At 37.5% G+C, this 15,035-nt stretch overlaps 1 protein-coding gene across 1 annotated transcript in view; it reads left to right on the forward strand.

The window, feature by feature from the left end:
* LOC101487496 (CUB and sushi domain-containing protein 1) overlaps positions 1 to 15,035 on the forward strand; it is a 457,578-nt gene that overhangs the window by 328,104 nt on the left and 114,439 nt on the right. The window contains exons 19-24 of the mRNA XM_024803309.2: positions 140 to 327; positions 443 to 631; positions 6,832 to 6,948; positions 7,499 to 7,714; positions 8,489 to 8,677; positions 12,908 to 13,077. Coding sequence (XP_024659077.2) covers positions 140 to 327; positions 443 to 631; positions 6,832 to 6,948; positions 7,499 to 7,714; positions 8,489 to 8,677; positions 12,908 to 13,077 — 1,069 coding nt within the window. The remainder of the gene's footprint in view (positions 1 to 139; positions 328 to 442; positions 632 to 6,831; positions 6,949 to 7,498; positions 7,715 to 8,488; positions 8,678 to 12,907; positions 13,078 to 15,035) is intronic.

The following is a 15,035-nucleotide window of genomic DNA, read 5'->3' on the forward strand; positions in this document are numbered from 1 at the left end:
TGCCTACAGTGGATAAATTGTGCAAAATGAACAATATTGGCGAGTTTCTCTTTTTTCAGCGTTGGAATTTATTAACATGTATAACTTGCAGTTGTGAATTTCATGTGCGTGTTTTTTTTGGTTTTTTTTGTTTCTCTAGGTTCCAGACAGAAGTCAACTATGACACACTGGAGATCAGGGATGGCCCCTCAGCATCCTCTCTCCTGATCGGCGAATACCATGGTACCCAAGCGCCTCATTTCCTGATTTCCACATCAAACTTCCTGTTCCTGTTGTTCACTACAGACAACAGCCGCTCTGCCACAGGCTTCAGCATCAGATATGAAAGTAAGTCTAAATGACTGATAGACTGAAATGCCTGGTAGACACACTCGAAATTGCTTACAGACGCAAATACACTCAACCTTTTGACACTGCGGCGGTTGTGTGATGTGATTTTCAGGTGTGAAAATGGAGTCAGACTCGTGTCTTGATCCTGGTATCCCAGTGAATGGTCGTCGCCATGGCAGCAGCTTTTCCATTGGCTCTCGTGTGTCATTTACATGTGACCCGGGATACACACTTAGCGATCAGGAGCCAATTGTTTGCGAGCAGAATCATCAGTGGAGTCACGCTCTTCCCAGTTGTGATGGTTAGTATCTTCTTTTATTTTATTTGATCTCTTACAGGAATTACCCTGTAGCGTGAGTAATACAATCAGGGGCGAATGCTGTTCTCTCGTGACTCACCTCACACATAGTTTCACATTCTCTAAACATGGAAAAGAGTGAAAAAACGTTGTCAACATACAGCACATACTGACAGAGCAGGCCATTGTGGTTTGGGGTTTGTTTTCTTTTAACTAAAGACATTGCCCAGTTTTTGCCTCCAGAAGTGCTTAGTTGGGAGAACAGCTTGAAATAGCTTTATAAATACACCTCTCAAGCCAAAAGCTGCATTAAATGCTTTCATTGGCAAAATAAGTCATCTTGAGCTGAATTTAATTCTGGCCAAATTGTTGTTTGATTGATTATGTGTGTTTTAGAGTTGATGTTTTTAATTCTCCAACTGAATATTGCAACTAAGAAATAGTAGCCACCACAGTCTTTTGTAGGGATTTTTATCTAATCATTTTATTTACACTGGAAATCAATGTATGAGCTCTTTTTTAAGTTAATCTGGCACTACAGGAAAAGTTGAAATTGCATCTTGCTTTGATAGACTTTTGAAAGATTGCTAAATATCAGACTTTGTTATACTATTTAGCACTTTTCTTACAATCCATCTCAACTATAACTATATACATCTCTGTCTTTCGGTGTCTAAATAAATGAATATGTGTCCTTGAAAAGCTTTGGTACAACATGTGCCAGTCTCATTTAAAGATTATTCTTTAGAAACAATGATGTGTCCAAACTGCAAGGCTAAAATAAATTAAAAGAGAAAATTTAATTGTTCCAAAGGTGCATAAACACACTTGTGTTCGCTGCACCTTGGACAGGGCTCCATTCTATCACTTGGCTACAACATACAGGCAGATGCACACTGAACTTGACATCTGCTGTATGTACATTTTCTCTGAAGATCTAGAGACACTGTTTTTTTCACTCATGTTCAATCCTGTCCTCATAGCTAAACATTTTTAAGGGAATGTTTTTTTGTTTGTTAAGCCACTTACCACTGACATATGAATCATTCAAAAAATAAAATAAGCCTCTAACTCAGGGGACAGCTTTGTGTCTACACATAACAGACAATATAAAGTAGCAAGGAGGCAGTTTTTAAATTGCACCTTTAAGCACTTTGTTACTAGCAGCCTAGTGCAAAAACACATCATTTGTCAATTTCAGTCAGTTGATGCTGTCAAAACAAGTGGATTCTGAACTCAAAAAAGTACAGTTAAACTTTCCTCTACCATGTGATAAAGCAGGTAGAGGAAAGCAGCAGTTGATGTCAATATTATTGAAGCAATGTGGGATCATCTTGACAGAGAACAGAACTAAATCTGGCCAACATCCAAAGAAGAGATTTAAATGTCCTTCAAGAACCTTGGAGGACTATTCCTGAAAACTACCTAGATTCATTAAAAGTACGCTTGCTCAAGAGAGTTCAGGCTGTGTTGAGGAATAAAGGTGGTCATAACCAAATATTGACATTCATGCTCACTGAAGTTGCACAGAAACTTCTTTTGTGTTTCCTTATGTTGGCGCAATTTTGCATGCACTTTAATAAATCTCTATCCGTATTCTCCATTTGGTAGCAAAAAGTAAAGAATTGATGGGTGGCTCAAGATTTCTGCAGATTACTGTTTATACTAAATTTTCTGCGTGGTCACTTCATTTCTACACTGACCCTGAACATTGAAACCTCGTTTGAATATCAACACAAAATACAGGAGACTAAAGATGGAAGAGGCAGAAAAGAGGATCAGTCTGTGTCAGAGGTAAAAGACATTTGAAAGGGAAGGTGCTTTCAGTGACACCAGTAGCTACTTTCCTTCATAGCAGAATATTGAAGAAAAAAAAGTCTGTTCTCTCACTTCTGCCTTTTGCCCTTTAACTTTTTGCAACAGACAGCTGTAATTGGGCAAACAGTCTTCACTCCCACCACAATGACTCAAGCTGGACATTTAGCCTTTGTGAACTTATTTAGGTCAATAGAAATTACTGAAACAGATGCTCCCTGGCTATTCAAAGGGCTTCCTAGTGAGCGTTTTTCCACAGCTTATGCTATGGTGGGAGTTAAACAAACAGCATCTCATCTGCTCTGCCAATTGAACATAATCAAATATGAAAATGAAAGGATATCACAAGTTAGGAGTAAGTTCATGGCAAAGCAATCTATGTCATACTTGCAGCCATGTAAGGCAAATAGTTTTAAACCGGCACTGTGACATTTTCAATTTTCAGCCAGGCATGCCACTGAATGAGACAGCTGTCACATTATAAGACACGTTATTTCAGAATGGCACTTTTCTGAAATGGTGTGTAAGACTTGACTTAATGTAATGTGAGATATAGTGTGCTTTTGGGCAAAGATCACAGTGGAATTATGTGTTAAGTATATTATTACACTACTGAAATTTAGATTAATCACACTTGGCTGCATGTTGTGGAAGTGTGGGACAAAACAACAAGTCTTGCAAATACTGAGCAAACCTACAATATCTACTCACAAAATTCTTGGTTATTCTATTTAAAAGAGCAAAGAAATCATCTTTAAGCTCTCCCACAGGCATGCTGGAAGCGATTCATACACACACTCGCACCCATTAATGGCAATAATGTTATTTACAGGACAGTCTCAGAGGCACAGTTAACATTTCATACACACTACATTACACAGACAGCACTGCATTTAAAATAAAAAGCAAAATGACATGTCATCACCCCCCCAGGCATGCAGGCACCATTCCCTTTCAGTAATGCCAGAACGTCTATTCAACACAAACTATTCATCTTATTCCTGCAGGTCAGTTAAATCACCAAACAGATAACGCTGGCTGCTCTTTTATGTGTCAGGAAGAGTATTGAAGGGGTGCTGTGACATTTTAAAGCATGCAGTTGGTGCCAAGACAACAACTTGTTAGAAGTGACCAAAGTTAGAGAATCACTTAAGAAGACTAAGAATGTATTTAAAGACTAAGAAAAGGGAAGGAGGAGGAATGATGCTGAAAACTGATATGCTATCTCTATATATTTATCTCTCCTCTCTGAAAACCAAGCAGCTCTTTCTTTAGAATCCAGCCTCTTTCTGTTTCTTTTTTTTTTTTTTTTTGTTGGTCATGAATCGTCTCTCTTTCTTGTCACATTCTTTCTATGCATTGTTATACACCTCACAGTTTCTCACACACATTTTCTTAACGATCTCTCTCTCTCTCTTTTCACACACAGATGATTAGGACCACCAAAGTATGAACCGTTACACACGTTACATACATTACGTACAGACAGATAGGCCTGTTCGACATAACGATATATATCGGTCTATCGTTTCATTTTACGCTATCGTTTGTTTCGTGGTGTCGCAAAATAAACTAAGGCAATATTTTTTCATCGTTTTGATGGTCCCTGTAGTGGCTATATTAATTTCTTAAAGTTCTCTCTTTCTCTTATATTTAATATAACCACACTACGAGCGCCTGTTTTAACCACAACGACGGTAACACCATCGCGTGTCCGCTTACCTTTCACAATAAAGCTCAAGATCCTGTTGAGACTTTTCAGAATAAACTGAATCACGTGAAAGAGCAGATTATTTACGGATGAGAAGTAAAAAAAGAGCCGCCAGGTGCTAAAAAATAAACCTTAGACTCAAACGTTAGAACAGACTTTTCCCCGCAGCACGCCGTGTAATAAATACTCACAAAGAAAACGGCGGCTGTTACAACTTATGTCTAAAAATGTATTGTTTCATGCATCGGTTAAAACACTCGACTCCAGACACACGACGTCCAGCTGGAAACACTTCCCGCAAGTCGAGCTGCCCGAGATTCACAGAATTTACAGAAAATGTTACATTTTTGTGATTTATATCGTTATCGGGATTATAGATGTCTTATATCGGGATATGAGATTTTGGTCATATGGCACAGCCCTACAGACAGACATGCGCATGTGCTTCCCTTAACAAGGGTCATTTAGTCAGACAGTGTCCTAGTTTTTGCCAAATCCTGATGGGAGTCTGAAAAGCTGGCACAGGTTACTGCAACACTCACAAGACAGCTAGTCAGTGAGAGGGAACAGCTCGTATCACAGCTTCTGAAATCAACCCCAGCCCTGTTGAAATATGATATAGAATAGTAGGAAGAAAAATGATCAGACTGAGAGATTGAGAGAGAGAGAGGGGTGAAGACGAGGTCTGCACGCTGGAGTACCTGCAGCACGAAGAAATTAGAGGAGCTGTGAAATCTGTCCTCATAAATGCAAAATCATAAATAGTCTTTTTATAAACCTTTCACCAAACAAATGACTACTGCATTTATCTCTGTAGCTAAAAGATGCGTTTGTGTACCAAAATATATATAAATTGACAGTGAAGAAAAATGTTTTGTCTGTTTGTTTTGTTTATAGTCTGGAATCCATTTGTTTTATAGCTGACAAAGAGATTCCTTTTATTGCCATGCCAGTCAAACACCTTGAAGCGCTTTAATTGAATTAAATTTATCTGAACTGCTCTGAATAGTACTGAAAGCGATGAAAGCTCAGTCAAAGAGAAGCAAAGAGTCAATATATTATCTTAGTTCAGAAGTCTCTGATGTACTGCTAGCTCTCTTTTACTCTCCATTACATTGCTATGGCATTTTTCATTCTGCAGTACCCCAAATGAATTTGTCCCGTTCCATATCAGTGAATTGCTCTGTGTGGAGGCTAGGTATCTGGTAACACACACACACACCAATCTCTCACTCTCTTTTAACAAACCAGTCTCTGTTTGTCTGTGACATTCTCCCTGCTCTTTCCTTTTGTCCTTTTGTTTCTGCAGTAAGCTCATCTTTAACCTTTGTTTCGTTCACTTTGCAAAATCTCTTTGCAAAAGCTTTTCTAACACAAAGGGTGTTTGCTGAAATCAGCACTGCTCATTGCTCACTGCTCATACTATACAGTAGAATGTTTGCACGCATAACAGGTCGATTTACCTACAAGACCTGAGACACCAGGTTTTGGTATTAGAGTTATGTATGACTAACATCTTAAGATCTTTATTCTTTATTATTATACGTTGTTCTACTGTACATTAATCTTTCTTCTTATGTAATCATAGAGTAAGTCTTCAGTACAGGCCTGAATTTAACACCATGCTAACTACACCAAATTCAGGGGGGATTTTCTGCAGGCTGGGGGGAAAAAAGCCAAGGTCCCAGGAATTTAATAAAGAATTTATATTAATCTGCCAGTAGGTGGTGAGCAGAGTTGGGATCGTTACTCAAAAAATAAGTAATCTATTAGAAATGCTGGTTTCTTTTTTAAAAGATAATAATGTAATACTGTACTTACTTAGTTATCCATGGTGAAAGTAATTAATCACATTAATTTTGTGTCATGACCTAAAATGTATTGTCACATAGTTACCGGTTAAGAATATCTACCTCAGCCCCCTCTCCTGCAGCCTGGTTCCAATCTGAAATAACGAAAGCATCACTATAGTCTTTATTTTAGTGTTGCTAAGTTTGAACGAAAAGCAAAGTTGAAAACCAACTCTAAGAGATTTCAAAATGTTTTCCACACTGATTCTACTCTAACATGTAGAAATGGATGCTACAACGCTAGAAGCCCGATTCATCATCACTGCTTTTTTTTAACACTGTTAAAGATCAGGCTCTGGCTGCTGGGCTAGGCTTTTAACATCCCTCTGGGTTCTTCACTAGCTTTGTCAAAGCATGCTGTCACTTTTCACATACTTGTAATGAGCCAAGCTGTGTTAGCAGCATTATGTTTCTGTCTTGGACGCAGTTTTCACTTTACCATTGTGCTATTGTCCTGCGTGCAATAAAAACAAATGTAGTGTCCATATTGTCGCTTCTCAAAAGTTGTAGAGCACCCCACCATTTTCCTCCTCCCTGGAAGGGAAAGGCATGTTCGCCATTATGCAGTCAACTAAAGACCCTTTGTAATACAAGTAACTACATAATTGAACTATAACATGATTACTGAATTAAGTACAATAATGCAATACTTTCTTGTGTTACTGAAAAATGTAATGTGACAATAGTAACATGTTACTTTGGAACTCATTACACCGATCACTGGTGGCGACCTCTTAACGGTACTGAAGACGTGTACATTTTTAGTTTTTTGAATAAAAGAAAATATCCAGCTGTGTTCCAATCTTCTCTGTCTGTCACATTTTCAGCTCTTTGTGGAGGTTATGTTTATGGTAAAACGGGAACAATTCTGTCTCCTGGCTTTCCTGACTTCTACCCCAATTCTCTTAACTGCACCTGGACTATAGAAGTGTCCCATGGAAAAGGTAAGAATGCTCAAATGTAATGGAAATGTCAATCACTGGTTATAACATGTTAAAATATGTATTTTTTCATATTTTAATAATATGGAAAAATGTGTTAGGCAATGAAATGTGGCTGCTCTTTGCCACAAATTCTCCAGTGTACACTTGGACAATTTTTCAAGTGTAAAAAATAGTTCTCTTAGACAACTTGCCACAGCCCTCTCACTATGTTCATGTAATGCCTCTTCATGTAATGCCAGACTGACTCAGAGATGTTGAGATCAGAGCGCTGTGGGGGTTCTATGGTTTTCTTGTCACTGCAGATAGTTTTATATGACTTACACATTATGCAAGATGGATTTGGGACAGAGCATATTCCTCACTGATGGTACTGGATGATGGATAAGAATCTCATGTACAGTGGCTTAGACTATTGCTTATATATATTGCCTGATAGAGTGTATGCTTTGCATATCTGTAACTGTCTATCTTACACTGCATGCCTATCCATCCATTCTTGCATTCATCTATCCTTTCATCCATCTATCCATTTTGCCATCTGTTCTTTCAGGAGTCCATTTGGTTTTCCACACTTTCCATCTGGAAGAGAACCATGACTACTTGTCAATCACAGAGGATGGCAATTTTCAGGTTCCGGTAGCTCGACTCACTGGCTCCGTGCTGCCTCCTAGTGTTAAAGCCGGACTCTATGGGAACTTCAGCGCTCAGCTACGGTTTATTTCAGATTTTTCCATGAGTTACGAAGGATTTAATATCACTTTCTCAGGTAAGAACACCTGAACACAATTTTTTTACTTCTTTTTTAGCATTGCATTGGCTAAAATTCATTTTAAAGCAAATTACAAGGCTTATTAAGTTGGCCTGTTAGTGACTGTATGATGATCCCTTACCAAAAAATAAATAAATAAATAACAAATTCACTGACTTTTCTTTAATGGCAGACTGTTGAAATTTTCAAACTAATAAGCCAAATTGTTAGATACAGTGTTTCACCTGCTCAAGTAACTTTTTAATATGCGATGAAAAATGGGTTTTATGCATTATTAAACCTAACTGGTTATTTTGGCAGATATGCAGTACATCTGGTTAAGTGCTGCACTTACATTTACTTACTTACTTTTATTTGGGACCTGATACATGATACACTAATTTTTGACAGTTTTCTTAAGTATTTCAAACCTATTTGGCACTACAGATTACAGAGCTTCCTATCTCAGTGGATGAAGCAGTCTTAGATGAGACTGCTGCATATGTTTTCATAATGAGATGAAGCAGGGAAAACTAAATCAAATGTGTCCTTTTTAACATGCTTGTAATTTAAGCTAATGACAGTTTAATAAATTAATCTTTAAGTATTTAAATTATTCTGGGGAATTTAAAATGAGTCTTTATGACTCTTAAGTGACACAGCTCCAAATGCTTACATGTAGTGTTAATGCATTTCTTTCTAGTGTTGGCTAATATACCAATTTTTGCACACTTCTTATTAATTAATACCTTCTTTCTTTTTATGCTGACTCATGACAATTTGTCTCTACAGAGTATGACTTGGAGCCATGTGAGGATCCTGGTGTACCAGCATCCAGCAGGAGAATGGGACTCAGCTTTCAAGTTGGTGATTCATTGAACTTTTCTTGCTTCCCTGGCTACCGACTTGAGGGAGAGAGCAAGATCACTTGCCTGGGAGGAGGCAGGCGAGTCTGGAGCAACACGCTACCACGATGTATAGGTAAGATGTCAGCGCTTAGGTTGACTGATTTGCCAGAAATATAAATTGATAGCCACAGCATGCAAAACAGAAATCATGGTAGATTATTTCTTCATTTGAAAAACATTTCCATTGCTAGCAGGAGTCAAACTGGACTTTCTGAGGTTGTGAATATATTTGCAAACTTAAAAAAAAAAACAAAAAAAGTATTGTTATTTAAAAAATTTTTTTGGTGTTCTTAAAAAATGTAAATTAAAAAAATAAAATTCCTTTATTCTCTCATTACACAGTCATTTTTAACAAATTCATTTTGCTAGTGTTATTGCACCAACAGGGTGCTATTAGGTTAAACAGGATGACATTAGAGATGCTCTTTTTACATTCAGACTATTTTTTATGTAATATTAAACTAAAAAATATAATGTTGAAGATGTTATCTCTTCTATGAAAACAACTGGCAGGTGGCAAATAAAACAAAACTTTTAAAGTAAATTCTTGGCCATATGAATAAACCTGGAGCATTGTTCTAATTCAACAGTATTACTGTATTGCTAACGTAACAATAATCGACTTGTTAAATGTTAGTTTTATTTGCTAGAATTTTGCTGTTTGCACGTTGTAACTTCTTAGCGTTTGATGCGTATCAATGTTTTCTTGGATCCTGGTGGTTGCTGGTAATTTTGAAGCCCAGAAAGAGCAGACTGAAAATGCTATAATAGCATTATCTGTCAAGAGATCAAGCCTGACTAAGAGGAAACTAAGCAAGAGCAGCTGGCAATGTGCACTAGTTTCATCCCCTTTCGTTCCTTCTAAATGTTCCTCTCTTTAGCGCTCTGTCTCTGTCTAAATTTCTGTTTCTCCTTCTCTTCCTCTATATTTTGACAGTCCTTTGATAGATAATTGGGGCATTAGGCGCTATATGAAAAGTGTTAATACCGTGCCTTTTGTTACTCCCCTTTTCCCTTTTCTAATTTCTTTCTGAGCATTTTCAGGCTTGTCTGTCTTGGTTCATCTGCTATCTCTTCTTCTTTTCTTCCCCTTCCAATTCTCTCTTTATCCCTTTCCTGCCCCTCTTCTCGAGGCTCTGTTCTCTTACTCCCACTCTATTGTACTCTTTTCACTTTAAAAGGAATTTCTGAAGAATTGCTGTGACTCTCCTTTATTTATGCTCCTTACCTCCTACCTTAATCTGCTTTAGACACGACAGAACATTTACAGAAATGTTGTTTTGAATTTCAAATTTCTTCAGATTTGATAAACACTGCGTCTTTTTTTAGTGTGTTTTATATTGTTTCAAACCACCCTCTCTCGTCTGTCTCATTACTCCCATTTCCTCTTTTTTTCTTCTAAGTAGTGGTGGTCCTCTTCAGTGGGAGTTAAAAGCCTGCTCGGCTCTCTTCTTTTATCTCCTCCTCATTTGCATATGACAAAACACTATTTGTACAAAGTACCAGTTTATATGAATTCCTAAACTTTGATAGGCACGGCACCTGCTAGATCATTCTGTATAATTTCATGAAGGACTTCTCCGACATACTTATCCAGCCTTATTGTTTACAGGGTTTTTTTGTGTGTTGTTTTGTTTTTCTGCCCTTTTATCAATGTTTTGTCGTTTATTTTCAAGTTATTTTGTTGTTTTTGTAGCATATTTCAGACAATGCTTTTTGAACTGCAGTACAGTGCAAGAGCCTTGAGCCAGCAGTCATTTCTTTATATTTTTGCAGGGTTTTTTTTTTTTTTTGGACTTGAACAGTAGTTGTCCCGGCTTTCTGAAGGTCTTTCAAATGTTTCAACATTGGCTGCTTTGTCTCTCATTTTCAGTCCAGTCCTTACACCTGACCATTTTCAGGGCAATGTTTTTAGTTTGTTAATCTGACATATGACTCATTCAAGAATAAAAAAGGGCCCTAACCTAAAGAATGAACCAGTATTGTGTCTAAACATAATAGTCTCTTCAGGCATTTTGTGACTAGCAGTGTGTTGTAAATGCATATAATCCCCCCCCTTTTAGCTGAAACTACAAACATTATCAATGATAGCACAGTTTAACAGGCATAAAATAGTATTTCTGCACCAATAAAGTGAGTACCAAAGAGTTATCAGCTGTTAATGTTGCTTATCTCAGCATGGTGTGCCCTTAAGAAATTTGAGGAAACTGGACAAGTGGAAGAAAAAAGAGGAAGTGGTAGGTATAAAAGATCAGTGTTGGTCAAGTTACTTGAAAAAAGTAATCAGTAACTAATTACTGATTACTTCCCCAAAAAAGTAATCCCGTTACTTTACTGAATACTTATTTTCAAAAGTAATTAATTACTTAGTTACTTAGTTACTTTTTTAAAACACGATTTACAACCTGAATAGGTGATAAAGCGATAGATCTTTCAGCCCAATTCTACTTTTTCTGCATAATCCATCATACAAAATGTAATCAAATGGAAAAGTCTCTTTTTAAAACTTGTTTTATTAGTTTTAATATTTTAACTTTATGCATCAAGCAAAAAATAAATTATATGCAACATTCTCTGACTGGAAGAAATTTGTTTAACATTTAAACCTATTTTCTGCACATTCCAGCACATAAAATAAAATAAAATATTATTTTGTGTTTACACTCAGTCTTTCAAATAAATGCAAGTGAAACACAGCAGAAAATATCAAAGACTCAGCGGTCCTGTTGCTCTATTTTCACCTGTATAGCAGGCGGAGGTTTGCCCTGTTGCAGGTGTGCCGCAGCAGTCAGTGGAAGAATCCACGAGTTTCTCTGTGAATTTCACGTTCCGTTGTAGCGCACTCAGTGTTTGCTCAGAAGTTTTGGGGTTTTTTCGCTGTAAAAAGAAGTTTTCTTCCAACGCAGTGAACAGCGGACGCTAATGTTTTCGTCACTTTTTACGGAATCAAACTCAAAGTAAGGTCAGTACTTCCAGGCTTTAAACGCTGCACGCTCATACTCGCACTCGATATATTGTCCATTGTTGATCTGCACACAGCTGTTGTCACGAACGTGGCACTCGCTTACGTCACTGTCATGAGACACTCGCAAAAAAAATCAGGGTTTTAGTAACCCTTACATTACTCGTTACTTGAAAAAAGTAATCGTATTACAGTAACGCGTTACTGTAATACGATTACTTTAATACGATTACTTACTGCCCATCTCTGTAAAAGATTACCTACCGAAGATGAACAATAACTGAGAGCCATCTTCTGAAGAAACAGGAAAACATCTAGCAAAGAACCTGGCACAGGACCTGCGAGATGCATCTGGCCCTATAGTTCAATGAAACCTAATCAGAAGTGGCCTCACTGAAAAAGGTGGCAGTGACGAAGCCATTCTTACAGAAGGGAAACACCAAGTGAAGGCTGATGTATGCTAAGCTACACATGAACTGGACTGGAAACCAGAGGCAATTTTTACATTCTTGGTTCAGATCATCATCGATCTTTATGTACAGAGGAGGTCAGGAGAGAGGTACAACAGTGAGTGTCTACAGCCGTCTGTAACACACAGTGGAGGCTCTGTCATGGATCGGGGAGGCAGTTAAGCTTTTTATTTTGGGGGATCTTGTCAAAACTGATGGTATTATGAACGCATAAAAGTACCATCTAAAAATGATCCACCAGGCAGTACCATCTGGAAGAGGTCTGATTAGCAACGGCTTCATTTTTCAGCATAACAGTGATCCCAAACATACTGCTAATGCAGTAAAAGCATGGATAGAAAACCACGCAGTGGGACACTATCAGATATGAATTCTTCTGCAGAATCCCAACGTTGAGATTACTGGGATAATCTTGACAGAAAAATGAACCTTCAAGAAGCTTTCAACTCTTTCTGAAGACTACTTAAAGAAATTACGAGAGAGTTCAGGCTGTGTTAAAAAAATAGGGTAGTCAAACTGAATATTGACATTCAAGCTCTTTAGAACGGTGCAAACTCTGTTTTTGCCTTTTATACCATATTGCTATATTTCCATTTATGTTTGCATCACTTCACCTATTTCTCATTTTTCTAGAGAAACATAAGAGCGGTGGCTCAAGACTTTTCCACTGTTTTTTAATAGACTTTTGCATTGTCTCTGCCGAGTTGAAAAAAAGTTTGTGGCGCTACTTAATATGCGCCATGCTCTCTCCACGTCATGCAGAATGTTTTTTTTTTTCATTTAAATAAATTATAACCCAAGCCTGCTATTCAGAGATAATTAGATAGAAGTGTTCTCATTTTGTAACTTCTCCTCTACTGCCTCGCAACAGCTGAGTGTGGGGCCTCCTCACTGGGACCAGAAGGTGTTCTCCTTTCTCCAAATTTCCCCTCCAACTACAATAACAACCATGAGTGCATCTACCGCATTACTACTGAAAAGGGCAAAGGAATCAGGCTGAAAGCTGAGAGCTTCTCATTGCAAGATGGAGATTATCTCAAGGTGTGTACCCTCACATACACACAGATATGCATGCAAAAACGACAAATTTCACCAATTAGTCCTAAAGTGTATAATTTATTTACTGACTCTCTCTCTCTCTCTCTCTCTCTCTCTCACACACACACACACACGCACACACACACAGACAGACAAAATACATACAGGATTATACTATCAAATGCTGTCAAAATGCAAAGCTGTATGTACTTTGACTTTGCTTGAACAATCATTACGTGTTTGGCTTGCTGAGCTCTAGATGCTAGCATGAATACTCTATGAAATAATGTGTCAAAGCTTTTGTTCTAGCCATGAACATCTGGTCTAATTAATGTGTCAGGGAATGTTTGTCCTTTAATTATATGAGATGTGCAAGTCCAGGAAAAGGAGAAGAGTGAATAACATTAGGGTCTCTGGTTTCTTGGCTTACCTGCTATGTAGTTAAATAGTATTGTCAAGGTAGACCTACCTTTTAGATGTGTTAAACATTGTTGCAAGAAGCAATAACATCCCTGCAGGGGGTTATTAACCATCTTCCCTATTAGTGCTGATGGTGCTCCTGCTGTAGTCATCCATGCTGAATGAATGCTTTGGAAGCAGAGGCACAGAAGGATCAATTCTTCCTCTATTAACCCTCTAATGAATCCACTACAGTGTACAATTATTATTGTGTTTGAAGGTTGGCTTTTTTGCACTTTCATTACTCATATTATGGGGGTACCATCAATAAAATGAATAGCTATTTGACACAATTTGTACAATAGAAGAGAGACGTTTTACCCCAGTTTCAAGCTTTATTGTTGTGTTGCTAGCTATTTTTATTTTGGATGATCACCTCCTGCATGGTTTAGTGTTTACTTTTCAATATCTTTCTTTCTTTAGTTTTTTTGCTGTTTCTTTGTTGTATTCCCTTTTGCATTATTCAAAAAGCAAACTGGTGAAGTGCCAAATAATTGACATCTACTAAAGGCCACTAAGTCAGTGCCCATAGACTCCCAAGTTAAAACTTCCAACTTCAAGGATAACATTAACATGTAATAAACCACAGAGTTCACGTTCAGCCTTTATTTTGGACAAAGAAATGTTTGTTTGTTTGTTTTTTGACAATATATTTATTTGTATTTAGTAAACTTTTTTTCTAAGACACTGAAAGAGGTACCTTGATCTTTAGTGTATTTAAAATGTGGAGTTTTTTGGGGTTTTTTTTAGTCAAGAAATTTTTTTTGTTATAAACTTGATGTTAAAAAATTCCCATCTGCACAGAGAATTACAGATATTTCTGATGCGCATATATCCTCATAAGTCTCGCTCTGGTACATGCCCCGTTGGCAATTGTGCAAGCTATTTTACAGTCTTAGCGCTGTCCTACAGACATCGTCTAAAACTGTTTTTATTCACAATGTCTCTTAGCAGTATTAGGCCTGAGGGCATGGTTAAGCCAGAATGTGGTTAGAGTGTATTATCAGTCTTAGGCCTAGAGCATTGGCTGAGCCTGTCTGTAGTTAGATTGTATTAGCAGGGTTCTTCCTGACTTTTAGAGAGGCTTAACGTCATTGTAAAAGCTGGAACTGTTCCCAGTGGGATGTGTTTGAAAAAAGTAAAAATCCTTTTAACAAAAGGAAAGTGACGCCAAGATGGTTAACAGACACGCAAACGCCTAAATATTCCCTGTATATTCAGAAAAAGGAGATAAAGGAAATCTAATTGTCAACAGGAAATAAAAATTGCATGTACAAAATATCCCATCAAACCTAATCAAAATCATTTAAAAGTTTGCAGACTTTTAAACTAATAAGGTTTTAAATGCTTTTCCCCTTGAAATATATGCATTTACCACCTTTTCTGCTGCATAACCTAGCAATACCCATAGATACCACAATTTGCCCTGCATCAGTCCAACACAGTGCATTGTTATAAAACTGCACCACACATTACTGCATGCCAGCCTCACCTGGTTTTAC

This window comes from Maylandia zebra, linkage group LG1, assembly GCF_041146795.1.
Source record: "Maylandia zebra isolate NMK-2024a linkage group LG1, Mzebra_GT3a, whole genome shotgun sequence".
Lineage (NCBI taxonomy): Eukaryota > Metazoa > Chordata > Actinopteri > Cichliformes > Cichlidae > Maylandia > Maylandia zebra.